Raw genomic sequence first — 26,715 nt, 5'->3', positions numbered from 1 at the left:
CTTGCAATCATTTAAATTCAGTTGTTAAGCTCCCTGAGGTATTTCCCATGCTGTCTCTGACATGAGTTCTAAGGAATGGTCAAAGCCAGGTAATTCATTTCATCCTTCTGTAAGGTTTAAAAAGTTATATCTTTTATCTACTGCTAATGTTGAATTGTGGGAAACTGTTCCTAAAGTTGATGGTGCTATTTCCACTCTGGCTAAGCATACTACGTCCCCTTTGGAAGACAGTACTTCTTTTGAAGACCCTTTGGATAGAAAATTGGAGTTTTTTCATAGAAGGGCCTTTTTCATGCAGGGTATTTGCTTAGGTCAGTTATTTCTAATGTTTGCTGCTGCTTCAACTTACTGGTTCTTCCACAACAGTGTTCTGATGATTCTGGGTTTACTCAAATGTGCCAATTTTTTTATTTGTGATGCTGTGTTTGATAGTATAACTATCAAAAGCATGTCCTTGGCAATCCTTGCTAGGAGTGCCTTATGGCTTAAGTCCTGGTAAGCTGGCATGGTGTCAAAATCCAGACTATTGTCTTCTTTTCATGGAAATAAACTATTTGGTTCTGATTTAGATTCTATAATATCTACTTTTTACTGGTGGTAAAGGGGCTTTTCTTTTTAAAGACACGATGAGTCCACGGATCATCATCTTTACTTGTGGGATATTCACCTCCTGGTCAGCAGGAGGAGGTAAAGAGCACCACAGCAGAGCTGTTAAATAGCTCCTCCCACTCCAGTTATTCTCTTTGCCTACGTTAGTGATAGGAAGAGGTAAAGTGAGGTGTGTCCTAATCCTTCTTTTAGAAGGAAAGACTTTTGCACAATTTGGACGTGGTCCGTACTTTAAAGTTTTACCTGCAGGCAACTAAGGATTTTCGTCAGTCTTCTTCTTTGTTTGTGTTTTTCTCAGGAAAATGCAAGGGACAGAAAGCTACGGATACTTCTCTTTACATTTTGCATATGAGACTGCTGGACAGCAGCCTCCTGAGAGAATTATGGTTCATTCCACGAAGCTGTGGCTTCCTCATGGGCATTCAAAAACTATGCTTCTGTTGAATAGATTTGCAATGCTGCAACTTGGTCCTCTCTTCACACTTTTTCAGATTTTTTTTTTTGCCTCGACTGAGGCTGTTTTTGGGGGAAAGGTTCTTTAAGCAGTGGTGCCTCCCGTTTGGGTTCCCTGTCTTGTCCCTCCCTTATCATCCGTGTACTCTAGCTTTGGTATTGGTATCCCACAAGTAAGGATGATGATCCGTGGACTCATCGTGTCTTTAAAAAGAAAAGAAAATTTATGCTTACCTGATAAATTTTGTTTCTTTTTAGACACAATGAGTCCACGGCCCGCCCTATTCTTTTAAGACAGGTTGTTAATTTTTTTTTAAACTTCAGACACCTCTGCACCTTAGCTTTTCCTTTCTCTTCCTAACTTTGGTCGAATGACTGTAGTGGGAGGGAAGGGAGGAGCTATTTAACAGCTCTGCTGTGGTGCTCTTTGCCTCCTCCTGCTGAGCAGGAGGTGAATATCCCACAAGTAAGGATGATGATCCTTGGACTCGTGTCTAAAAAGAAACAAATTTATCAGGTAAGCATAAATTTTCTTTTGTTCCTCAAGACAAGAAGTTTACAGGGAAATCTAAAGCTTCTAATCATTTACATTCCTTTCATTAGAATAAGGAACAAAAGGTTGACTCCTCTGCTCAGAAGCAAGCCATCTCTGGCCCAGTCTGGAGGTCTAGTGCTCACTGGAACAAGTCAAAGCAGGCTAAGAAATCTATTTCTACTACCAAATCTGCATGATGATGCGGCCCCGATCCATAGATTCTGGTTGGGGGCAGGTTATGCCTTTTTGCAGGAAACTTGGTTTCAGTCTGTTCTAGATCCCTGGGTTCTATTTTCTTTCCAATATTGCAAGGATTCCCTTAAAGGCTCAAGCTTTTTTTCCAGTCCGTTTCAGATTTGGAAACTATGGGAGTGATTGTACCAGTTCCTTTGAAGGAGCAGGGGTTGGGTTTTTATGCAAATATTTTCAGCGTTCCAAAAGAGGAAGGTATGTTCAGACCAGTCCTGGATCTGAAAGCTCTGAACAAGTTTGTAAGAATTCCTTCTTTCAAAATGGAAACTATTCAGAATTGTCTGTCTTTTGTTCAGCAAGGTCAGTTTATGTCCACAATAGTTTTAAAGAATGCTTATCTTCATGTTCCAATACACGGAAACATTACCAGTTTCTGATATTTGCTTTTCTAGACAAACGTTTTTATTTTGTTGCTCTACCATTTGGTCTGGCAACAGCTCCAAGAATATGTACAAAAGTTCTAGGTTCCCTATTGTCTGTCATCAGATCTCAGGGTATTGCAGTGTTTACCTACCTGGACGATATCTTGGTTCAAGCTTTATCTTTACCTTTAGCAGAATCTCATACCAACAGACTGTTGTTGTTGTTGTTGTTTCTTAAGCAACATGGTTGGAGGATGAATTTTCTAACGAGTGCTTTTGGTTCCTTAAACAAAGGTAATTTTTGGGGAGATTTCAAATAGATTAGGTCTCCATGAATCTATCTCTAACAGAGCAGATGATGTTAAAATTGGTGTCAGCTTGTCTGAACTTTATTGTTCTCTTTTCAATCTGTTGCTCTTTGTATGGAAAGTATGGGTCTCATGATAACAGCTTTAGATGCAATTCCATTTGCTCGTTTTTACATGATGCCTCTTCAGCTTTGTATGCTTAGTCAGTGGTGCAGGGATCATACTCGGCTATCTCAAAAGGTTTTTCTAGATCCCAGTACAATTCAGTTTCTGACTTGGTGGCTGGGTCATCAGTTAATTATTAAGGGGGTTTCTTTTCCTTGTCCTACCTGGACTGTCATCAGTCTTTTAGGTTTGGGAGCTGTTTGAGGGTCTCTGAGAGCACAGGGACTCTAGGGAGGTGAGGTTCCCAATAAATGTTCTAGAACTCCGTGCTATTTTCCGGACTCTTCAGGCTTGGCCTCTGTTGAAAAGGGAGTCTCCACTCCATTTCCAAACAGACAATGTCACAGCAGTTTCTTATGTCAACCATCAGGGGAAAATCAGTTTCCTAGCCATGAGGCTAGTGCCTCAAATTCACTCTTGGGCAGAAATCAATTCCTGTCTAGTCTATGTGATACATATTCAAGGAGCAGACTTCTTAAGTTGTCAATCTCTACATCCAGGTGAATGGTCTCTTCACCAGGATGTGTTCAATCAGATTGTGGGTCTTTGGGGTTTACCAGAGATGGATCTGATGGCTTCTCGTTTTAACAACAAACTTCTCAGGTGCTTTGTGAGGTTCATAGGCAGAGTTTGTGGATGCTCTAGTAGCTCATTGGTCATTTCAGCTTGCTTATTTGTTACCTCCTCTCATACTTCTTCCCAGAGTGATCTCCAAGATAAGCCTAGAGAAATAATCTGTAATCCTGATTTCACCAGTTTAGCCTCACATGATTTGGTATGCAGATCTAGTTCAGATGTCCAGTTGCCTTCCTTAGCCACTTCTTGTGCAGTCAGACCTTCTGTCTCAATGTTCAGTTTTCCATCTGGATCTGAAGTCTCTGATCTTGATGGCATGAAATTTGAACGGTTAGTTCTTCAACATAGAAGTTTCTCTGATTTAGTGAATGAAACTTTAATTCAGGCTTGTAAGACTGTAACTAGAAAGATGTATCATAAGGTCTGCAAGGCCTTTATTTCTTGGTGTATAGATCTGTTTTTTTTTTTTTTCCTGGCATTCTTTTAGAATTCCTAGGATTTTGCAGTTTTTACCAAATGGTCTGGATAAGGGCCTATCTGCCAGTTCTCTGAAGGGGCTGATTTCTGCTCTTTCAGTTTTATTTCATAGGAAAATTTGCTAACCTTCCTGATATTCATGGTTTTGTTCAGATTTTGGCCCATATTAAGCATGTAATTAAACCAATTCTTCTCTTCTTTTGCTAGAAGAGTTTCAGAGTTATCTGCTTTTTCTTGTGATCCTCCTTATCTTGTTTTTCATCCAGACTTTAGAAAGACTTACAGTCTGTTCATTCAAAGTGAATACTGAAAAGTTTCTGGTGTTTCTTTGACCTCTTGGTTGAGACTCTTGATTTACAATGCTTACTTGGAAGCAGGTCAGTCTCCTCCGCAACGGATTACTGCTCGTTCTACTAGGTCCGTCGCCACTCCTTGGGCATTCAAGAATGAGGCTTTAGTTGACCAAATTTTCCAAGCAGCTACTTTGGTCTTCTTTGCATACTTTTACAAAAGTCTACCACTTTGATGTGTTTGCTTCTTTTGCGGCATCCTTTGGAGGGAAGGTCCTTCAGGCAGTTATCTCAGCTCGACTTTCTCTTGTCTGAATGATCGATTTTTAAAGTGCATTTAAAAAAAAAAGTTTTATGGGGGTTTGGATTTATTTTCTCAGTGAAAAAAATGTTTTCTCTTGTAAGGTGTATCCAGTCCACGGATTCATCCATTACTTGTGGGATATTCTCCTTCCCAACAGGAAGCTGCAAGAGGATCACCCACAGCAGAGCTGTCTATATAGCTCCTCCCCTAACTGCCACCTCCCAGTCATTCTCTTGCAGCTCTTGACAAGGGAAGCAGCTAGAGAGATGTGGTGCATTAATGTATTTTATCTTGGGCAAGAGATGTCCAGGATTCCTGGGCATTGGAAATTGTGTCCAAGGGTTATCTTCTGGAATTCAAAACCTCTCCCCCAAAAGGGAGATTTCATCTCTCAATTTTATCTGCAAACCAGATAAAGAGAGAAGCATTCTTACATTGTGTTCAAGAACTCCTAGTTATGGGAGTGATCCACCCAGTTCCGCAGGAGGAACTGGGACAGGGCTTTTATTCAAATCTGTTTGTTGTTCCCAAGAAAGAGGGAACATTCAGACCAATCTTAGATCTCAAGATCTTAAACAAATTTCTCAGTGTCCCATCCTTCAAGATGGAGACTATTCGAACCATCCTTCCTATGATCCAGGAAGGTCAATACAGGCACTACCAGTTTGTGGCTCTTCCCTTCGGGTTGGCCACGGCACCAATAATCTTTACAAAGGTTCTAGGGTCCCTTCTAGCGGTCCTAAGGCCGCGGGCTATAGCAGTAGCCCCTTACTCAGACGACATTCTGATACAGGCGTCGGCTTTTCAAGTTGCCAGGTCTCACACGGACATTGTTCTGGCATTTCTGAGGTCGCATGGGTGGAAAGTGAACGAAGAAAAAAGTTCTCTATCCCCTCTCACAAGAGTTTCCTTCTGTAGAAATGAAGATTTACCTGACAGAGGCCAGGTTGTCAAAACTTCTAAATTCCTGCCGTGTTCTTTATTCTACTTCTCGCCCTTCAGTGGCTCAGTGTATGGAAGTAATCGGCTTAATGGTAGCGGCAATGGACATAGTGCTGTTTGCCCGCCTACATCTCAGACCGCTGCAACTCTGCATGCTCAGTCAGTGGAATGGGGATTACACAGATTTGTCCCCTCTACTAAATCTGGATCAAGAGACCAGGGATTCTCTTCTCTGGTGGTTATCTCGGGTCCATCTGTCCAAGGGTATGACCTTCCGCAGGCTAGATTGGACAATAGTAACGACAGATGCCAGCCTTCTGGGCTGGGGTGCAGTCGAACTCCCTGAAGGCTCAGGGCTTGTGGACTCAGGAGGAGACACTCCTTCCGATAAACATTCTGGAACTAAGAGCGATATTCAATGCTCTTCAGGCTTGGCCTCAGCTAGCTGCGTTCAGGTTCATCAGATTTCAGTCGGACAACCTCACGACTGTAGCTTACATCAACCATCAAGGGGGAACAAGGAGTTCCCTAGCAATGTTGGAGGTTTCAAAAATAATTCTATGGGCAGAGGTTCACTCTTGCCATCTATCAGCTATCCATATCCCAGGAGTAGAGAACTGGGAGGCAGATTTTCTAAGTCGGCAGACTTTTCATCCGGGGGAGTGGGAACTCCATCCGGAGGTGTTTGCACAGTTGATTCAACTTTGGGGCAAACCAGAACTGGATCTCATGGCGTCTCGTCAGAACGCCAAGCTTCCTTGTTACGGGTTCAGGTCCAGGGATCCCAAGGCAACGCTGATAGATGCTCTAGCAGCGCCTTGGTCTTTCAACCTGGCTTATGTGTTCCCACCGTTTCCTCTGCTCCCTCGTCTGATTGCCAAGATCAAGCAGGAGAGAGCTTCAGTGATTTTGTTAGCTTCTGCGTGGCCACGCAGGACATGGTACGCAGATCTGGTGGACATGTCATCCTTTCCACCTTGGACTCTGCCGCTGAGGCAGAACCTTCTACTTCAAGGTCCCTTCAAACATCCAAATCTAATTTCTCTGCGTCTGACTGCTTGGAGATTGAACCCTTGATTTTGTCAAAACGTGGTTTTTCAGAGTCGGTCATTGATACCTTAATTCAGGCTCGAAAGCCTGTCACCAGGAAAATCTATCATAAGATATGGTGTAAATATCTTCATTGGTGTGAATCCAAGGGTTACTCATGGAGTAAAGTCAGGATTCCCAGGATATTGTCTTTTCTCCAAGAAGGATTGGAGAAGGGATTGTCAGCTAGTTCCTTAAAGGGACAGATTTCTGCTCTGTCCTTTTGCACAAGCGTCTGGCGGATGTTCCAGACGTTCAGGCATTTTGTCAGGCTTTAGTTAGAATCAAGCCTGTGTTTAAACCTGTTGCTCCACCATGGAGTTTAAATTTAGTTCTTAAAGTTCTTCAAAGGGTTCCGTTTAAACCTCTGCATTCCATAGATATCAAGCTTTTATCTTGGAAAGTTCTGTTCTTGGTAGCTATCTCTTTGGCTCAAAGAGTTTCAGAGTTATTTGCCTTGCAGTGTGATTCCCCTTATCTGATCTTCCATGCAGATAAGGTAGTTTTGCGTACCAAACCTGGGTTTCTTCCTAAGGTGGTATCCAATAAGAATATCAATCAAGAGATTGTTCCGTCACTGTGTCCTAATCCTTCTTCAAAGAAGGAACGTCTATTACACAATCTTGACGTGGTTCGTGCTTTAAAGTTTTATTTACAAGCTACTAAAGATTTTCGTCAAACATCTGCATTGTTTGTTGTCTACTCTGGACGGAGGAAAGGCCAAAAGGCTTCAGCAACTTCTCTTTCTTTTTGGTTAAGAAGTATAATCCGCTTAGCTTATGACACTGCTGGCCAGCAGCCTCCTGTAAGAATTACAGCTCATTCCACTAGAGCGGTGGCTTCCACATGGGCCTTTAAAAATGAGGCTTCTGTTGAACAGATTTGTAAGGCGGCGACTTGGTCTTCGCTTCATACTTTTTCTAAATTCTACAAATTTGATACTTTTGCTTCTTCGGAGGCTATTTTTGGGAGAAAGGTCTTACAGGCAGTGGTGCCTTCCGTTTAAGCGCCTGCCTTGTCCCTCCCTTCATCCGTGTCCTATAGCTTTGGTATTGGTATCCCACAAGTAATGGATGATTCGTGGACTGGATACACCTTACAAGAGAAAACAAAATTTATGCTTACCTGATAAATTTATTTCTCTTGTGGTGTATCCAGTCCACGGCCCGCCCTGTCATTTTAAGGCAGGTGTTTTTTTAATTTTTAAACTACAGTCACCACTGCACCCTATAGTTTCTCCTTTCTCTTGCTTGTCTTCGGTCGAATGACTGGGAGGTGGCAGTTAGGGGAGGAGCTATATAGACAGCTCTGCTGTGGGTGATCCTCTTGCAGCTTCCTGTTGGGAAGGAGAATATCCCACAAGTAATGGATGAATCCGTGGACTGATACACCACAAGAGAAATACATTTATCAGGTAAGCATAAATTTTGTTTTTTAAATCCCTCCCTTTATGCTTTTACTCGTGGACTCCATGGCTTGGGTATTTAATTTCCAGGAGTAATGGATTGTGGACTATCACCACCTGTACATAAGAAAACATAATTTATGCTTACCTGATAAATGAATTTATTTCATGGTGGTGACAGTCTATAATCCATTACTCCTGGGAATTACCAGGAGGATGCAAAGATTTCCAAACCCCAAGAGCTTTATAAAAAACCCTCCCACCTCACATGTACCTCTATCTAACGTATAGCCAAGCAAAATAAGGTAAGACAAAGGAATAAGAGCCATAAAAGGAACAGGTAAAAAGAAAATACTAAACACAAAAACAAAGGGTGGGGTCTCATGGACTCTCACTACCAAAAAAGAAAGGAATTTATCAGGTAAGCATAAATTATGTTTTTTCCCCAACATATAAAATGGACATGGAGCTAGTCTAACATGTTTCGGAACCTCTATTAGCGCTTAATTGGTCTATGATTAAGCACCACTAGGGGCATTAAAGAAGTCAGACTTTCTTGCACATCTCCATATGTATTTTATATGTTGGCAAAAATAAAGTTCATTTGAAATCAACCCACATTTCTAAGAGTGTGACTCTGCTTTTCAAACTGATACTATTCTGAAATTTATGCCTTAGAAGACTTTTTTCTCTTTGTGTGCTGATTAAAAAGTGCTGCTTTTGATTTATGTCTTCCTTTATGTTATTATAGCTATAGATTTCTTGATTAATTTATATTTATTGCAATATATCATATTTCTGGTAAAATGTTTACAGGTTTTTTGTGGTTTAGTTTTATTATAGGAATAAAACAAAATGTTCAGAACATGCATATACAGTATCTCACAAAAGTGAGTACACCCCACACATTTTTGTAAAAATTTTATTATATCTTTTCATGTTACAACACTAAAGAAATGACACTTTGCTATAATGTAAATTAGTGAGTGTACAGCCTGTATAACAGTGTAAATTTGCTGTCCCCTCAAAATATCTCAACACACAGCCATTAATGTCTAAACCATTGGCAACAAAAGTGAGTACACCCCTAAGTGTAAATGTCCAAATTGGGCCCAATTAGCCATCTACCCTCCCCGGTGTCATGTGACTTGTTAGTGTTACAAGATCTCAGGTGTGAATAGGGCACAGGTGTGTTACATTTGGTGTTATTGCTCTCACACTCTCTCATACTGGTCACTGGAAGTTCAACATCATGGCAAAGAACTCTCTGAGGATCTGAAAAAAAGAATTGTTGCTCTACATAAAGATTGCATAGGCTATAAGAAGATTGCCAAGAACCTGAAACTGAGCTGCAGCGCGGTGGGCAAGACCATACAGCAGTTTCACAGGACAGGTTCCACTCAGAACAGGCCTCGCCATGGTCGACCAAAGAAGTTGAGTGCAGGTGCTCGGCGACATATCCAGAGGTTGTCATTGAGAAATAGACATATGAGTGCTGCCAGCATTGCTGCAGAGGTTGAAGGGGTGGGGGGTCAGCCTCTCAGTGCTCAGACCATAGGCTGCACACTGCATCAAATTGGTCTGCATGGCTGTCGTCATAGAAGGAAGCCTCTTCTAAAGATGATGCGCAAGAAAGCCTGCAAACAGTTTGCTGAAGACAAGCAGACTAAGGACATGGATTACTGGAACCATGTCCTGTAGTCCGATGAGACCCAGATAAACTTATTTGGTTCAGATGGTGTCAAGCGTGTGTGGCGGCAACCAGGTGAGGAGTACAAAGACAAGTGTGTGTTGCCTACAGTCAAGCATAGTGGTGGGAGTGTCATGGTCTGGGCCTGCATGAGTGCTGCCGGCACTGGGGAGCTATAGTTCATTGAGGGAACCATGAATGCTGAGAAAACAGCAGTGAAGTGTCATCTTAAAAATCCCTTTATTCAAACATGGGGATCAGTGTTTAAATGATAAAATTTCATCTTTCATTTAAAAAATAGATGATAAAATGAATTAATGGCTGTTATAAACTCTGAGCAAAACACTCCTAAAACTAGACATTTATTCCCTGTCTCCCCTCAATCTAATAAAAGGCCTCTAATGGCTCCTAAGTCTTTCTCAGCAAGACAACCCTCACTCTGCCTTAATGCACACAGCAGGCAGTAGTTTTGCTAGCCAGCAGATTTTTCCTGGCCCCAGAACCCCTGACCTTTCTAATAATCAGAGGTCAGGGTGTGTTTTTTCAGAAATTAGTAGTAATAATAAACCCGCTTTAAGAAAATCCACTTCAGATTTTTTAAAAGCACACAAAAGGCTTTATAATAATATTTCCTCTTCAGATAAGGAATATTTTTCTGATGATTTTAATGATAATAAACAGTCTGAGGATTTTTCATCCGACTCAGATTTTGATGACTTTCTCAAATACAAGAGACAAAAAGAGAAGAAAAAATCTAATTCTTTAAAATCCCATGATGATAAAATTTTCCTTGCTTCCCTAGGAATTCCTTTTACCAAACCTGGTGAACTGCAACACCCCCATTCTTCTGAATGGTTCCTTTGAAGGGAAATAGCTGAGTTCATGGATCATTATTTAAGGAACTCCCTTAAAAAATCAGCCAGATCAAAATTGAGAGCTGAATGTCCCCGTCCTTCCCTGCCCAGTAATTCTACCATAACCCCTGAAACAGATTCAGATATAAATTTTTTAGGTTCCCAAGGAGCTTATCCTAAAAAGGGGTTCAGTAAGACTCCTCAGGGCTTGCCAAGATAAACTCATAGATAATACAGGCCCTATTGCAAAAAAATGTTGATCTCTCTGAAGAAGCTATTGCTTCCAACTCTTCCCTTGATCCTTGCATTATTAGAGAGTGGATTCTCAAATCCATTGCCTTTTTAGGCAATGCCAACGAAGCCATAGTTGCAGAAATAAAACATAATATTATTCGTAGACTTGACCCCAAATTATCAGATTTTGCTTCATCCCAAAGATCCTCCGACCCAAATGGCCTCCTTTTTGGTGACTCTCACCTTTTTAGAATGAATATTTATGCTAAAACCTTTAATACCTTATCCAAAACAAAAAATCCACTATTAAGAAAACACTTTACACACAATCCAGTGTTTTTGACAGGCCCGGGAAAAGAAGGGGCCACTTTCCCGGCCGTTCCTCCTATAACTCATTCAACACTAGGTCCCAATATTACTATTCCAACCAGTATCAAATACAAAACTCTACCTTCTTTCCATCAGGAAGCCGCCCTTGGTCTTCAAGGTCATTCCGTACAAGAGGACGTTTCAGAAACCCACAAGGTAATTCCCTTTCTCTCTCACTTTCACCTTTTTTCCCCTCAAAAAATAGGTGTCAGACTTGCATGCTTCATAACAAATTGGCATCTAATCACCTCAGACCCCTGGATTCTCCAAACAGTATCAGGGGTGCTTATAGATTTCACATCTCCCCCCTCCCAATTGTTTCCTCCCAGACCCTTTCAGTTCTCAAAGAAAGACAAGCTCGCCATTGGCTCAGAGATTTCTTCTCTAGCCTCAAAACATGCTATAGAACTCGTCATTCTGGACAGAGACAGTTACTTAAGCAACATTTTCCTGGTAAAAAAAAAGAAAAACGGACAATTTCGTCCCGTTCTAAATCTCAGGACTCTGAATGCCTTTGTTCTTTACCAACATTTAAAGATGGAGGGTTTTCATCTTCTCAGGGATTGTCTTCTAGATCTAGACTGGTTAGTCCGCCTCAATCTTACAGATGCTTACTTAACTGTTCCCATCCATCCCTCTCAGAAAATGTCTCAGTATTTTATTGGAACAACATTCTATGGCAATTCACTTGTCTTCCTTTCGGACTGTCTTCTGCCCCTTGGATTTTCACCAAAATCCTGAAACCTGTTGTTGCCTGGCTCAGATTCAGGGGTGTTCCTTTTTATAATTTACCTGGATGATATTCTGATTATAAATCAGGACTGACTTACTCTGTCCTCTCACCTCAATTAACTATCTCCCTTTTGGAGAATCTTGGATTTCTGATAAACAAGCAGAAATCCATCCTTTTTCCTTGGTTTTCAAATAAACATCCTCTCACCTACCCATAGTCTTCCCCTAGAGAAGATCTTTGCAATAAAAAAGGAGATCTTATCTGTCCTAAAAAAGTATTCTTTCCCATAATTGGTCTCCTCTCTTCCCCCATCCAACCTATCTTCCCAGCTCCCCTCCACTATCGGGCTCTCCAACGCCTCAAAATTTATTTTCTTCGCAAAGGTCTCTCATATGCTCATCCTATTTCTCTCTCTGGAAGCTCATCCGGAATTACTCTGGTGGCTTATTCACATGGACGCCTGGAACGACAGAGCAATCTTCGTCAACTCCCCAGAACTAGTTATAGAAGCCGATGCAAGCAACTCTGGATGGGGTGCCCGATGTGTGGTTCTCTTATCACCGGTGGCAAATGGATAAATGCGGAGAGACTTCTTTGTATAAATTGCAAGGAACTTCTGGCGGGTTCCTTTGTAATCAAGAGCTTCATAAAGAATTTAGCTTCCCATTTCTGTGATCCTTCGCATGGACAATATTTCTGCCGTGAGATGTCTGAACAAATTTGGGGGTACTAAATACAAAGCTCTCTCTGAGATTACCAAAGATTTTGTTTATTATTATTTACAAAACAATATTTACATTCAAGCCGAATACATTCCAGGTCTCTCCAATTCGGCAGCGGATTGGGGATCTCCCTACCTTCTGGATTCCAGCGATTTGGAAATTACTGCCCAATGTTTTCCTTTCCCTTGCCTCATTGAGAGGTCCCTTCACCATAGATCTTTTTGCCTCCAGATCCAATTATCAGATAAAACCTTTTTTTCAGTTGGCGTCCAGATCCAGAGGCCGCAGCTGTAGATGCCTTTCTTCAACCTTGGCCCAATCAAAATGCTTATGCGTTTCCGCCCTATTCCATGATTCCCAGGACCCTTGCACATCTTTGCAGAGTTCAAATCTCCCTTCTCCTTATAACTCCCATTTGGCCAACTCAGTCCTAGTAGCCATCTCTCCTAGAACTGTCCAGTTCTATACCAGTTCCAAAATGTTCTCCCCTTTTGGTGTCACCTTTTTACTTTCCCGCAGAGCTAAATGTCACTCAAAATTTATTTATTTTTATCCATTTTTCCCCGCCCATCCTAATCTCTGTGTAGCTTCCTGTCTCAAAGAATATGAATCCTGAACTTCTTCACTAACATCTTCTTCCTCTCCTCAACTCTTTCTTTTGTTTCTCCTCACAAACCTGTCTCTTCCACTTCTATTGCCAGATGGGTTAAATGGATTCTTTTTTTATCTGGTGTTGAGAATTCCTTTACGGCTCATTATATTTGAGGAGCATCCGCTTTCAAAGCATACTTAAAATCTTCCTCTCTTCAAGATATACTCAATGCTCCTGACTGGTCTTTTGACTCTACCTTTAAACAATTCTATTTCAAACCTATTTCTCATGCTGCCTGTTCTTTAATCCTTTATTTAGCTTTAAACTAGCAAAATAGGAGTCTCTGTGCTTGTAATAAAATTCTGATTATGCTAGCTTTGTGAAGGAAAAATCTAGATGTTATTAAAGACACAGAGACGAGTATTTTCCCTCCCTCCCTCCCTCCCTCACTCCCTTGTTGGTATATTGTTTTCTCTCATATACTAACTATATATATATTGTTATTGTACTTCATCCTCTCCACTCTGGTTTTCCAGGGTTTCAAAACATGCAACATCCCATTTAAGAACTCATCTTCATGGTTATGGATCTTCTACATAGTATTGATATTCATATCAAGTTTCTTCAGCAAGTTGATGCCCAAATGTCTATCTCTGTTGTCCAAAATGTTCATTTGCCTCTTCTATGGTTTGCCAAGTTTCTTCATCGGTGGATCCTTCATCCGATGTTTCCTTTCCTGCTGAATCTTCTTCCAGTTTGCATCAAAGAAGAGAGGAGGATTAGGGACTATTTGGACAGTATATGGGCACTATGACTGTTCATTTCAATACTTGTTCTTCATTGGTTGTTATCTTGTTCTTTGTTTTTGTTGTTACCTGTTTGTAATATATCATTATGTCTGTGAAAAGCTGTATAAGTAGTAAAAGAGGAAAGCAAAATAGGAGTCTCTGTGCTTGTAATAAAATCATCAACTGATAAGTGAGAGCAGGCCAGTAACCATGGCTACTGATCAGATGATTATTTCTCCTGTGCTCTGGCCTGTTGGTGTGCCTAGAGTACTGGAGTTGAAAAACACTGATCTAGCCATTAGTGTGTTAGATTGCTCAGTACCCCATTGTATAAAACACAAAACCAAGAGCTTTATCTTTACACAATTTGCAAACTATATTTATTTTATTGAATAAAATATATATTTATAGATGAGCTAAGTGCAATATAAATAATGTTTTGGAGAAGTATCTTTCCAGATAAAAACCTAGATTATAGCCGAACACAATGGCCTTCAGGTACTTTATGTTGTCTGTTATCAGGTAACCCTTTCCAATTTATTTGTCTTCAAATGCATCCGGCCTACAGTATACTCCTAATACCATATATAGGACATTTCAGCAACTGTATTCCAATCGAACGGCAAACTCATTAACAAGGTTTCTTTAAGTTTTTGTTTATTTGTTTTCTACATTTTCAAATTCTATATTTTGGAACTGTTACACTTTAGTGATACCTAAAAATACTTCATGTACATGTTTAAGTGATAAAGATTATTTTTTTAAATTGAATATAACAGTAAAAATATATAATTGAAATCAGACTTTTAAACTGTGAAACATTCATTCAATGTTCATTTATAATTGCAATTAAGAGTTTGGAGGTGTTAACATGGCAATTATAAAATTATTCAAAATTTATTTCAAATGATTATTTCCCACATTATTATTAAATATTACTGGCTTATAGGGACAGTGCTTAAAAGGACATAAAAGCCCACATTTTTATTTCATGATTCAGATAAAACATACAATTTCAATCAACTTTCCAATGTACTTATATCACCAAATTTGCTTAATTCTCTGGGTATCCTCATTCTCATTGGTTGATTTCATCTCCTCATTTGAATACTTGTTCTTCATTGGTTGTTATCACATTTTAATTTTCAAACTAAGCAACTTTATGGTAACACAAATCAGTTGTTGAGTATACAGCTGGAGTGGGATCTAGTCTTTGGCAAGCCTACATAAGTTTATATCCATTTACATTATTAAAGGGACAGTCTACACCAGAATTTGTGTTGTTTAAAAAAAATAGATAATCCCTTTATTACCCATTCCACAGTTTTGCATAACCAACACAGTTATATTAATATACTTTTACCTCTGTGATTACCTTGTATCTAAGCCTCTGCAGACTGCCCCTTTATCTCAGTTCTTTTGACAGACTTGCATTTTAGCCAATCAGTGCTGACTCCTGGGTAACTCCACGGCCGTGAGCACAATGCTTTTATTTATTTATATATATATATATATATATATATATCACACATGAACTAACGCCCTCTAGTTGTGAAAAATGTCAAAATGCATTCAGATAAGAGGCGACCTTCAAGGCTAAGAAATTAGCATATGAATCTACCTAGGTTAAGCTTTCAACTATGAACACCAAGAGAACAAAGTAAAATTGCCAATGAAAGCAAATTGGAAAGTTGTTTAAAATTACATGCCCTATCTGAATCATTAAACTTTATTTTTGACTAGACTGTCCCATTAAAGGGATAAAACCCCATACCTTCTTGTGACCGCTTTTCCAAACTTGCCCAGGAATATTTTGTTCTCGTCCCAGATGAGGGGATGAGTGATTTTTTTATTTTATTATTTCTCTCTCTTTTTCTATCATTCTCGCTTTCTTTTTCTCTCTCCCTCTCTCTTTTCTCTCTCTCAATTAATTCTAAGAGATAGAAAGGTCAAAGAATTGTGTATGGATGTATTTCAATTTACAATAGAAACATTTTTGGAATATACTTCCATTAGCAAAAATGCTTCTATTAAAAAATGATTACTGTTTTTCAGTGACATATGCACATATGCTTTGAGGGCCTTTTCTCCAGTATGTAAACACTACACCTTGGGTAAATTAATGTGGAGTCCCCCAGGCGCCTATCTAACGGAGGCAAAGGGGAAGTACAATGATGATAGTCAGGCAGTTATGCTTAAAGGTGAAAACTGAGAACTTTAATAAGAACAATTCAAATCAACATCTCAATGTACACATTAATTATTATATAATCATGGATCCATGAAAAAATACACAGTAAAAACAATATGATAAAAACGATAAGAACAATATATACACTCAAAATGACATTGTTAGTGAACAATAAAATGACATTGGTTGCGAACAATAATAGTAAGTATTGGAACCCACGGCAGGGTAAAGTGGAAAGAGTGAAAAAATATGTGAAACAAAATATATAAAAATTAATATATGTGAAAAAATTGAAAAAATTAAATAATGAAAAACGTTGAAAAACAGGTTTAGAAAACTTCTTATATTGAAAAGTCCGATCTGCACAGTTCCTCAAAGGTATAGTGGACCTAAATGTGGAGAAGATGGGTATTGCGTGTCAAATCAAAAATATGAAAGTTCCAAGTGATAAAAAATCAAAGGGGTATAAAAATTGAAAAACTCAGATCCGGTAGTGAAAAATGAAAACAATGTGAAAAAAAGTTATCCAAATCACACAGCGGTGAAAGTGCATGAACAAATGTAACAAAGAGTGTATCACAAAGTGGTTTAAAAAATGGTCTTAATTATTGCAGCTCAGGGGTTCCCGGAGTGTGTAGAATGTGAAAGAGATTCCAAGTACTGATGATCCGATATTAACCTAGAAAGAAATAAAAAACAACAACATAGCGCAATAACGTATTCACAGTGGTAGTTATAGAGAAAATAGGCTTACCAATCAGTCAACGCGTTTCGGCCCGTGATAGGCCTTTATCAAGACTCCAGTCTTGATAAAGACCTATCACGGGCCGAAACGCGTTGACTGATTGGTAAGCCTATTTTCTCTATAACTACCACTGTGAATACGTTATTGAGCTATGTTGTTGTTTTTTTATTTCTTTCTAGGTTAATATCGGATTATCAGTACTTGGAATCTCTTTCACATTCTAGACACTCCGGGAACCCCTGAGCTGCAATAATTAAGACCATTTTTTAAACCACTTTGTGATACACTCTTTGTTACATTTGTTCATGCACTTTCACCGCTGTGTGATTTGGATAACTTTTTTCACATTGTTTTCATTTTTCACTACCGGATCTGAGTTTTTCAATTTTTATACCCCTTTGATTTTTTATCACATGGAACTTTCACATTTTTTATTTGACACGCAATACCCATCTTCTCCACATTTAGGTCCACTATACCTTTGAGGAACTGTGCAGATCAGACTTTTCAATATAAGAAGTTTTCTAAACCTGGTTTTCAACGTTTTTCATTAATTATTTCATTTTTTCAATTTTTTCACATATATTATTTTTTTATATATTTTGTTTCACATATTTTTTCACTCTTTCCACTTTACCCCGCCGTGGGTTCCAATACTTACTATTATTGTTCGCAACCAATGTCATTTTATTGTTCACAACCAATGTCATTTTGAGTGTATATATTGTTTTGTTTTTACTGTGTATTTTTTCATGGATCCATGATTATATAATAATTAATGTGTACATTGAGATGTTGATTTGAATTGTTCTTATTAAAGTTCTCAGCTTTCACCTTTAAGCATAACTGCCTGACTATCATCATTGTTCTTCCCCTTTGCCTCCGTTAGATAGGCGCCTGGGGGACTCCACATTAATTTACCTGATTGTCACCCTGGTGGTAACAAGGTGCCACCATCCTTAGGCTTATAGGGGCATAGTTGGCGCGGGACCAAACGCTATTTATATTTATAAACACTACACCTTGTCAGAGAGGCAGCAGTGGCTTGTATGACACAGATTATGTATTAATAGAAGCAATGCACACCACAGCAGCAATCTGATCAAACAGTGTTTGAATGCTGGTGCACAATCCCTCACAGGATATGTGCTTATGCCTCAGAAAAGCAGTAATAATTACTTGAATCATTTTTGCTGATGAAAGTATATTGTAAAAATACTTTATACTTCAAATTGAAATGCACCCATGCACATTTAATTTTTGACCTTTCTATCCATTTAAGAGCAGGCATTCTAAATATTCTAAGCCTCTGATAAGCCAGGGATTTTACTGTTTGTGGATGTTGGCTGTAATTTAGTTATTATCTTATGCTTATAACTAACGAACAGCTTGTTTTCATCATAATACGGACAGCTGCTATACACTCTAATAGTGTAAATTTGTTTAGTCATTTGTAAATCTCTCATAAAATACTAAAGACACATGCACACTCCTGAGCGCTTATGGGCCTACCTAGTTTTGCTATTCAATAAAAGATACCAATAGAATGAAGCAAATTTGATAACAGAAGTAAATTGGAAAGTTGTTTAAAATTGCACGCTCTGCTGGTTTCCGGAGGAGGAGCTAACTGCACACACCTGTGTGTGATTACCTTCCAGTCCTGCAGCTGCTGGTGGAGTTTCTCGTGCCAAACCCAGGGACCTGGGTAGCTACTTGGATAGCCTGTATCAACGCTCCTGGAGCCAGACAGTGGACAGACATCCCACTGTGCTGACATTACTAGTCAGCTTGCAAAAAGCCTGTACCTTGGGCTTCCTCTCTTTATATATATTAGAACTTTTGAAGTAACTTCAAAGAGGAACCGAGTGCCTCCCTCCCCCACCGGTGTTGCGTGGGAGGTTGAGGCTATCCTTACACACTCTCTCTGCTATACTGATAAACTGCCTTGAACCTGGCCCTGATTACCTGTAGGATAACAGCAGACTCTCTCCATACCCTTTCCTCCCCCACCGGTGCTGTGTGGGAGGATAAGGCTATTTACATATATCAATACTGCTGCACTAACAAAGGACCTGATGTTTCTTTCCTGACCTCTGTCCTGAGTACCCACAGCAGCGCGGCGGACCTCCCACGTACCTTCTTCTCCCCCACCGAAGTTGCAAGGGAGACGGAAATCATCCGCGAGGCTGGGTTGAAGTGTGGTGGTGGAGCCGCATCTTCAAGCAAGGAGCGATAAGTACTCGAAGCGGCTCTGCTTGATGCCAGACTGAAGGCTTGCTGGAGAATCCCCCCCTCCCCCACCGGTGCTGCATGGGAGGTCGGGGCTGTGTGTGGCTAGCCTGGCAGTTGCCGCTGAGATTTCCCTGTGCAGCGCCCCTGCACATCTCTGCTCTGGTTTCTCGAGACGCTATGGGTAAGCGCTAGATCAAGAGGTGGTCAATCTGGGAGCATGTTTTCCTCTCTTCACCTCTTTTTTGGGGATATCAACCAGAGCTGTACGCCCTGGGGAACACTGTATGGATCCTGGTAAAAATGCTACGGAAGATGGCTGTATAATTAACCCCTCTAATAGGTATCAGTAATTTTGGCATTTTCACATATTGAAGGTTCTCTCCGCTCACCTACCTGGTTATTAGTTGAACGCTGATGCATGGAGTGACCCAGGTAAGGTGGCGAGCTGCATACATACAAGAACTGGTTGAACTTTATTAACTATATAAAGGAACTTCTTTTTTACTTTTTCATTGGCTCCTTATATGATTCTTTTTCTGCACATGATTTTCTTGGCGCATTTAACTATATTACTTGTCGCTACAATTTTTGTCATAGCAATGTATTGAGCAAATCTAGGCAAAAATGTTAATGCTTAAGAATGTGTAAAATGTGTATAGTATGTAAAAAGACATTGTACTTTCTCCTCTAAAAAGTGAAACGTTCTCAGGGGAGGGGGAAGGGAAAAGGGGGAAAGGGAGGAAAAAAGGGAAAAGAGAATCAAAGGTTATTGAGTGTGAATAAGGAATTAATAATCCAATACCAAAGAAATTTTCTATAATCTTTTTCAGGATATATTATCCCTTATTACTGCTTGGAGGGAAGGGCTATATAGAGATAAAAGATCCTCAGTTATATTATCTAATAACTCTTTCCTAAAAATAAATCTCCTAAACTACCTAATAAATTTTCTTTAAAGAAGAGATATTCTAACTTCTCTGAAAATAAAATACAAATGAAACTGACTGAACCAGGATATAACTAAGTCACTGTGTATATGTTTGCTTACCTATAAAACATACTGTATATAATTGCTGGAATAATATTTTCTTAGGATATAAATCTAACTGAGAAACTGCTGTTGCTGCTTTCAGAGATACCATTTCCTTTATTGTATCTTTTGAAGATTAGCAACAGTAAGACAATTAACAAACTGACATAAAATTGCCTAACATTAATAAAGTCCCTGTTCTCTGCATCCCTTGCTGGATCTAAATAACACGATTTAATTCACAGTTTATTATTTTCCCTCCCCTTTTTTTTTTTTTTTTTTTTCTCTTTCCCCCTTTCTTTTCCCTCACTCGGTCACAATAGTGCACATCCCTATCCTCACTTGTCTATTTGAGAACGCTTCACCTTCTCAAACTTAACTCTAAAATTAAGTTCACTCCCTGTATTGATCTCCACTTAGATAAATTGCCTCACTTCAATTTTTTTTTTTTTTTTTTCTGGCACATGGATAAATTCCTTCACACCTCACCCCAGAATATTTCTCCAGCCATGGCAGCAAGACAGAGAGACAGAAAATTGAAGGGTAATCAGGAGCCTCCCACGGAAGCGCAACCAACTATGTTAAATGTACCAGCTGTACAAGAAATAACCAATATCCACAGCTTAGTCGCCAGTATATCAGATGCGCTCTCTCCTAAATTTGAGGCTCTTAGAGCTGAAATCAAACAAGATTTTCTTTCTCTGACACAAGAGGTTCGTCAATTCTCTAATAGGCTGCAGGAAGCCGAACAAAGAGTTTCGGACCTGGAAGACCTAACAATAGCACATAGTTCTAATCTAGAAGGTATAAATAACAACGTACAGAAAATTCAAAATAGATTAGAAGATCTAGAAAATTGTTCTAGAAGAAATAATATAAGAATTATAGGCCTTCCGGAAGAACAGCAATATGACAACCTTGTTAATTTTATATCAGAAACCTTGCCTACAATTTTAAAGATGCCATCTACCCTATATCCCATCCCAGTGGAGAGAGCGCACAGACTTGGTCTGCCTCGCTCAGGCAATAAAGATAGAACTAGGCCTAGGCCTGTTATCGCTAGAATATTAAATTTTCAAGACAAACTTACCTTCTTCCAGCATTATTGCAAACAACAGCCTGTTAAGGCTGGAGACGCTACAATTCTTATGTTTCAAGATTTCTCCGCTGACACTGCAGCAAGGAGAAGGGAGCTTGCTCCTATTTGTTCCAAACTGATACAAAAAGGGTACCAGGCAACCATAATGTACCCCTACAAATTAAAGTTTAAAGTTGGGGAAGTCACACACTTCTTTGAAGAAGCTCAACTGGCTGAGAGCTTCTATAACACACTGGGTTCTTAAGTTTAATAACAGCAATATTGAATATCTGATTACTAGACTGAGTGTAAGTTATAGGTTTTTGCTTATGGGAAAGACCGTGTCTCTTCTAGACGCGAGTCCTAGGACCCAACTCCCACCTGTGCGGAGAGAATTTAGGTGTCTAATTTTATTTCTTTTTTTTCTTTTTTCTTTTCTTCCTTCTTAATGTATAAATGAGTATGCGGAATAAAAATTGTAAAATAGTGTCTTGGAATGTAGGTGGTATATCTACCCCTATAAAGAGAAAAGCAATTCTTAATCACTTGCGAAAGATCCAGACTGACATAGGTTTTATTCAAGAAACCCATTTATCAGCTGAACAATCTTTAAAACTTAAATCAACATGGGTAAAAGAAATCTATTTTGCACCCAGTGTTAAGAGGAAAAGGGGGTAGCAATTCTAATAGGAAAGAAAATTGATACCGAAGTCACACATTTTGAGGCTGACATCGGGGGGAGATATGTACTACTGAAAATAAAGATTGCCCAGAAGATGTATACATTATGTAATACATACGGTCCTAATGTATTTGATCCAAAATTTTGGAACACTTTGCAGACCAAATTATTATCCTTCACGGAAGGCTCTTTAATTATGGGAGGAGATTACAATATGGCGCCACAATGCCCGATTGATAGGCTAAGACACAATGTCAAACAGTTAAAACAAAAAAAAGATAATCTAGAGGGTAAGATGTTTAAAAAAATAATGCAGAACTTAGCGCTGCGGGATATCTGGAGACAGCAAAATCCTACTACTCAAAATTTCACCTGTCTTTCCAAGGCGCATAAGACGCTCTCCAGAATCAACATTTTTCTAATTGATGAACGTATGGTGATGAGAGGGGTAAAATCAGATATAGGACCAATCTTTCTTTCAGATCATGCACCGATTGTACTTGAGTTTCAGCTTTCACATTTATATTCTACTGCAACACGTTTTGTTTTTTTTCCCTACTATCTGACGACTGAGGTAAAATTCAAGAACTGGCTTATAAATAGATATAAGGAATTTGCACACTTTAATAAAGACTATTTAAACCGCCCTGAAATATTTTGGGACACTGCAAAAGCAGTAATGAGAGGCGAAATAATTTCATATAGCTCAGCCCTGCATAAGAAAATTCGATCCAGAGAAAGAGAGTCATGCCAATGTTTAACTAACACTTATAATCATTATCTGCTCGATAAAACCCCCTTAAACTGGGCAAAATACGTCAAAGCAAAAAATGAAAGGGATACTTTTGTTTTACTGCAAGAAACGCAAAAGGAATTAAAAATGCAGGCCAAGCTATATAAATATGGTAATAAATCAGGTAAGATGCTGGCCAAATTAATAAAAAATGAGAAAAAACAACCAATCATAGACAAATTGTATAATAAAGGCCTTCAGCTTTCTAAAGCCGAAGACATACTAGCTGCATTCAATGAATATTACCAGCAACTATACTCATTTCAAACAAGTGATACGCATACATCTGATGAATTTTGGAGAGATATCACATATCCTACTGTCACATCAGAAATGGCTGATAGTCTCAATGTCCCTATTTCCATAGAAGAAATAGAGAAAGTAATATCTAAGCTTGCCTCAAATAAAGCAGCAGGTCCAGATGGCTTGCCTAGTGAATTCTATAAGATCCTGATTGGTGAAGCCACCCCACATCTTTGCACGCTCTTTAACAGCTTCTTTATTAGTGGTAAAATGATCCCCTCTTCATTTACCAATTCTTACACAACTCTGATATTAAAAGGTGGAAAAAACCCTGAATACAAGGAATCTTACAGACCAATTGCACTGTTAAATTCAGATTACAAAATTCTTACTGCAATTCTAGCATCTAGACTTCAAGGACCCCTCTCAGAAATAATACATACTGATCAAGCAGGTTTTCTAAATAACCGCAACTCAGCCTCAAAAATTAGGGAAGCCCTATTGGTGACAGAATATTTTGAGGCACTATCCAACTTAACTAGCGGGGGGGAGGACATACCTGACCTTGCTATTATTTCCTTAGATGCTGAAAAAGCCTTTGATTCAATATTTTATGAACATATCAAAACATCGTTAAGGCAATTTGGTATCGGAGGTAATTTTCTTGAATTTATCTAAAATCTATATAAACACCCATCTACAAGATTGATAGTGAATAACAACATTTCCCCCCCTATCTTGTTAGGTAGAGGAACAAGGCAGGGCTGTCCTCTTTCCCCGCTCTTATTTAATATCTCCATTGAACCTCTGGCAATTAAAATTTGGCATCATTTGGATGGTATAAAAATTCGTAATTGCGAAATAAAAATTGGTCTGTATGCTGATGATCTGCTGCTTTATTTGGCTAACACCAAACTGAACTTACCAAAACTTTTTCAGATCTTGGAACAATTTGGTACATTCTCTGGATACAAAGTAAATATGACAAAATCAGAGATAGTGTGGCTCAGGAAAAATAAAACTTCAATATTAAAAACTCCTTTTCGCCAAGTAAAAGATTCTTTTAAATATCTAGGGATTCATATTCCGACAAGGTCCGTAGATCTCTATACATTGAATATACCTCCAGTAGTAAAAATGATCAAAGAAAAGCTCTTGTTATGGCAAAATCTCCCAATATCACTTTCTGGAAGGATTGCCCTTTTTAAAATGGCTCTTCTTCCAAAACTCTTATATATACTTCAAAATACACCAATAATTCTACTAGGTAAGGATATACGTTCAATCAATACTTCACTTATACAGTTCTTATGGCAGAATAAGAGGTCAAAGATATCTCTTATGAAACTTTCAATACCAAGAAAAGATGGTGGTCTTGCCTTACCAGACATAAGGCTTTATAACCTCTCCTTTCTGGCTCGTGTCGTAGCAGACTGGATCTCATCTAATAACTATGTCTTTAACAATTATCTCGAGACCAGTGTCTGCTACCCATATTCTCTATCTGCATTAATACACTTAGTACCTAAAGAAATCCCCTCAGAAATTAAACGATGTAAAACAATTCTTAACGCACTTAAAGCTTGGCACAAGATAGTAACCTCTCTTTCAATTAATAAAAGTGCTACTTGTCTTTTGCCTATAATAGGTAACCCTATTTTTCAATCAGGACTGCATTCCGAAGTCTTTAGGAAATGGCATACTTGGGGGTTAACAAAGGTATATCAAATAATTGATAAAGAGAGAAAATATATCAAAACATTCCAGGAATTAAAAAGAGATTTTGATCTGCCCAATAAAGACTTCTTTGCGTTATTGCAATTAAGACATTTTGCACATGACCTAGTTAAGAAAGCTGGTTGGGAATGGGAACTAGGTAAACTCGATGATTGGCTTGTTCTAACAAGAAATGGTCATATGTCAATTGCACCATGTTATCATCTTCTGGGTACAAATAAAGGAGAACCGGCATTGGCAAAGATTGCCTCCTACTGGAATACAGCAATCCCTCAGAGTAATATTGAGTCTAAAACCATTTAACTGTCAATTAAAAAAATTGCACAAGTAACGCTCTCTGCAACTTGGAGGGAGGCACATGTCAAGCTCCTTCATGGGGCATATTTTACCCCCGAGAGAGGTTTCAAATGTGTGAATGTAGGGTTTAATAAATGTCCTAAATGTTCGTATCAGGCAGCTGATTTAATACATATGTTTTGGTATTGTCCAAAGATTAAAAATCTCTGGGCTAGGCTCGAATACTGGCTAAAAAAGGTGCTTAAGATAGACTATGTCTCTCTGACAATATATCAGAAAATACTCTGCCTTAAGGAAGAGCCTGGTAAGCAAACTGATGAAAAAATAATAATCTCCGCTATTCTTGCTACCAGGTATTTAATTTGTAAGAAGTGGAAAAGTCATGCAATGCCAAGCATTACTGAAATTAAAAACTGCATGAAAAAACAATGCATCTTAGACCAGAGAAACGCGAATATAAATAATGAACAAGACATTAAAAGGTTCTTTGATAAATGGCCTGCCTTCTTAAAAATCTTCCCTGTTGCAGAAATAGATTACATAATCTTCCCCTTTAGAAATACAGAAATTGTTTTATTAGGGAACTGGTAAAGCTTCAGGAGGAAGAAAGTGATGGTAATTTTATTTTATTTTTATTTATTTTATTTTTTTCCCCTCTTTCTCTCTCGTAATTATGTTTTCTCTTCACAAGGGGGGGGGGGGGGGTTATACTGAAAATCAAAACTCCAAGCATTGTAGGAAAATAAAATGTTTGTGTTCATTAATGTGATGATTAGCCTAAACTTAACTACATGTACAAATGAACATAGTACTATGTTGTCGAATTTATTGTATCTTTTGATTATGCCATGTTTTCAAAATGGTTGATATTGTTTTTGGACAGTGACTTGGATTATAAATAAAACAATTAAAAAAAAATTGCACGCTCTATCTGAAACATGAAAGTTTAATTTTGACTTTACTGTCCCTTTAAGCATAAATCTGACTTTCATTAGCAAATTGCCTGCCAGGCTTTTAAAAGGACATGAAATCCATTTTTCTTTCTTTCATGATTCAGATAGAGTATGCTATTTTAAACAAGTTTGCTCTTTACTTCTATTACCTAATTTGCTCCGGAGCAGCAATGCATTATTGGATGCTGATTGGTTGCTGCACATAAATGCCTCTTATCATTGACTCACGTGATTTGTCCCGCTAGCTCTAATTAGTACATTACTGTTCCTTCAACAAAGAATACAAAGAGAACAAAGCAAATTTGATAATAGAAGTAAATTGGAATATTGTTTAAAATTGTAGTTCCATATCCCTTTAAGCCTAGTAGCAATGTTCCATCCATTATAAATTCAGTGGAAACGTGTCTTTCATGTGTGTGCATGGGTGCATGTGTGCATGCGTGCGTCTGCGTGCATGTGTGTGTGTGGAGATTTAGTTATGACTTTTTATACTCATTTTTGGGGGTTTCTTAACTTGTATATTTGTCTTTGTAGAATACGGTGTCTGTGAAAATCTGAGGAAACTGGAAGTCACAGGTGTCTCCTGCCAAGATGTTTACGTCAAACGTGAGTAGTCCTTTAATACTATATGTTAGCAGTTAAATTCCTATGACTACTAAGAGGACAGAGTGTAGGAGTTTGTGGAACATACCACATTTCTGTTCTCATTTTAAAATCTGATTAAATGGACCATTGTCAAGTTAAATTTATTTTTTTATGATTATTTATGGTTAATTATAAGGATATGGGTCTTGATATTAAAAAAAGTTCTCTTTTTGGTTTGGTGATTTTTATTTTGTACTGAAAATACGTGATCAATAAGAAACATATCATAGTAATAAGGACAACCGGTTATTGTTTTTTTTCAAATAGTGCTTTATCCATGCTTTTACTCATTTTACAACATCTCTAGATCTGAGATATGCTTTTTTAGTAGTCAGGGACA

General features: G+C 38.6%; 1 protein-coding gene across 2 annotated transcripts in view; it reads left to right on the top strand.

Moving 5' to 3' along the window:
- FBXO31 (F-box protein 31) overlaps positions 1-26,715 on the top strand; it is a 208,460-nt gene that overhangs the window by 35,385 nt on the left and 146,360 nt on the right. For both annotated transcript variants that reach the window (XM_053701143.1, XM_053701133.1), the window contains exon 2: positions 26,265-26,336. In XM_053701143.1, the coding sequence (XP_053557118.1) occupies positions 26,265-26,336 (72 nt within the window). The remainder of the gene's footprint in view (positions 1-26,264; positions 26,337-26,715) is intronic.

Source organism: Bombina bombina, chromosome 1 (genome assembly GCF_027579735.1).
Source record: "Bombina bombina isolate aBomBom1 chromosome 1, aBomBom1.pri, whole genome shotgun sequence".
NCBI classification, from domain to species: domain Eukaryota; kingdom Metazoa; phylum Chordata; class Amphibia; order Anura; family Bombinatoridae; genus Bombina; species Bombina bombina.
This window is presented reverse-complemented; position numbering and strand designations above follow the sequence as displayed.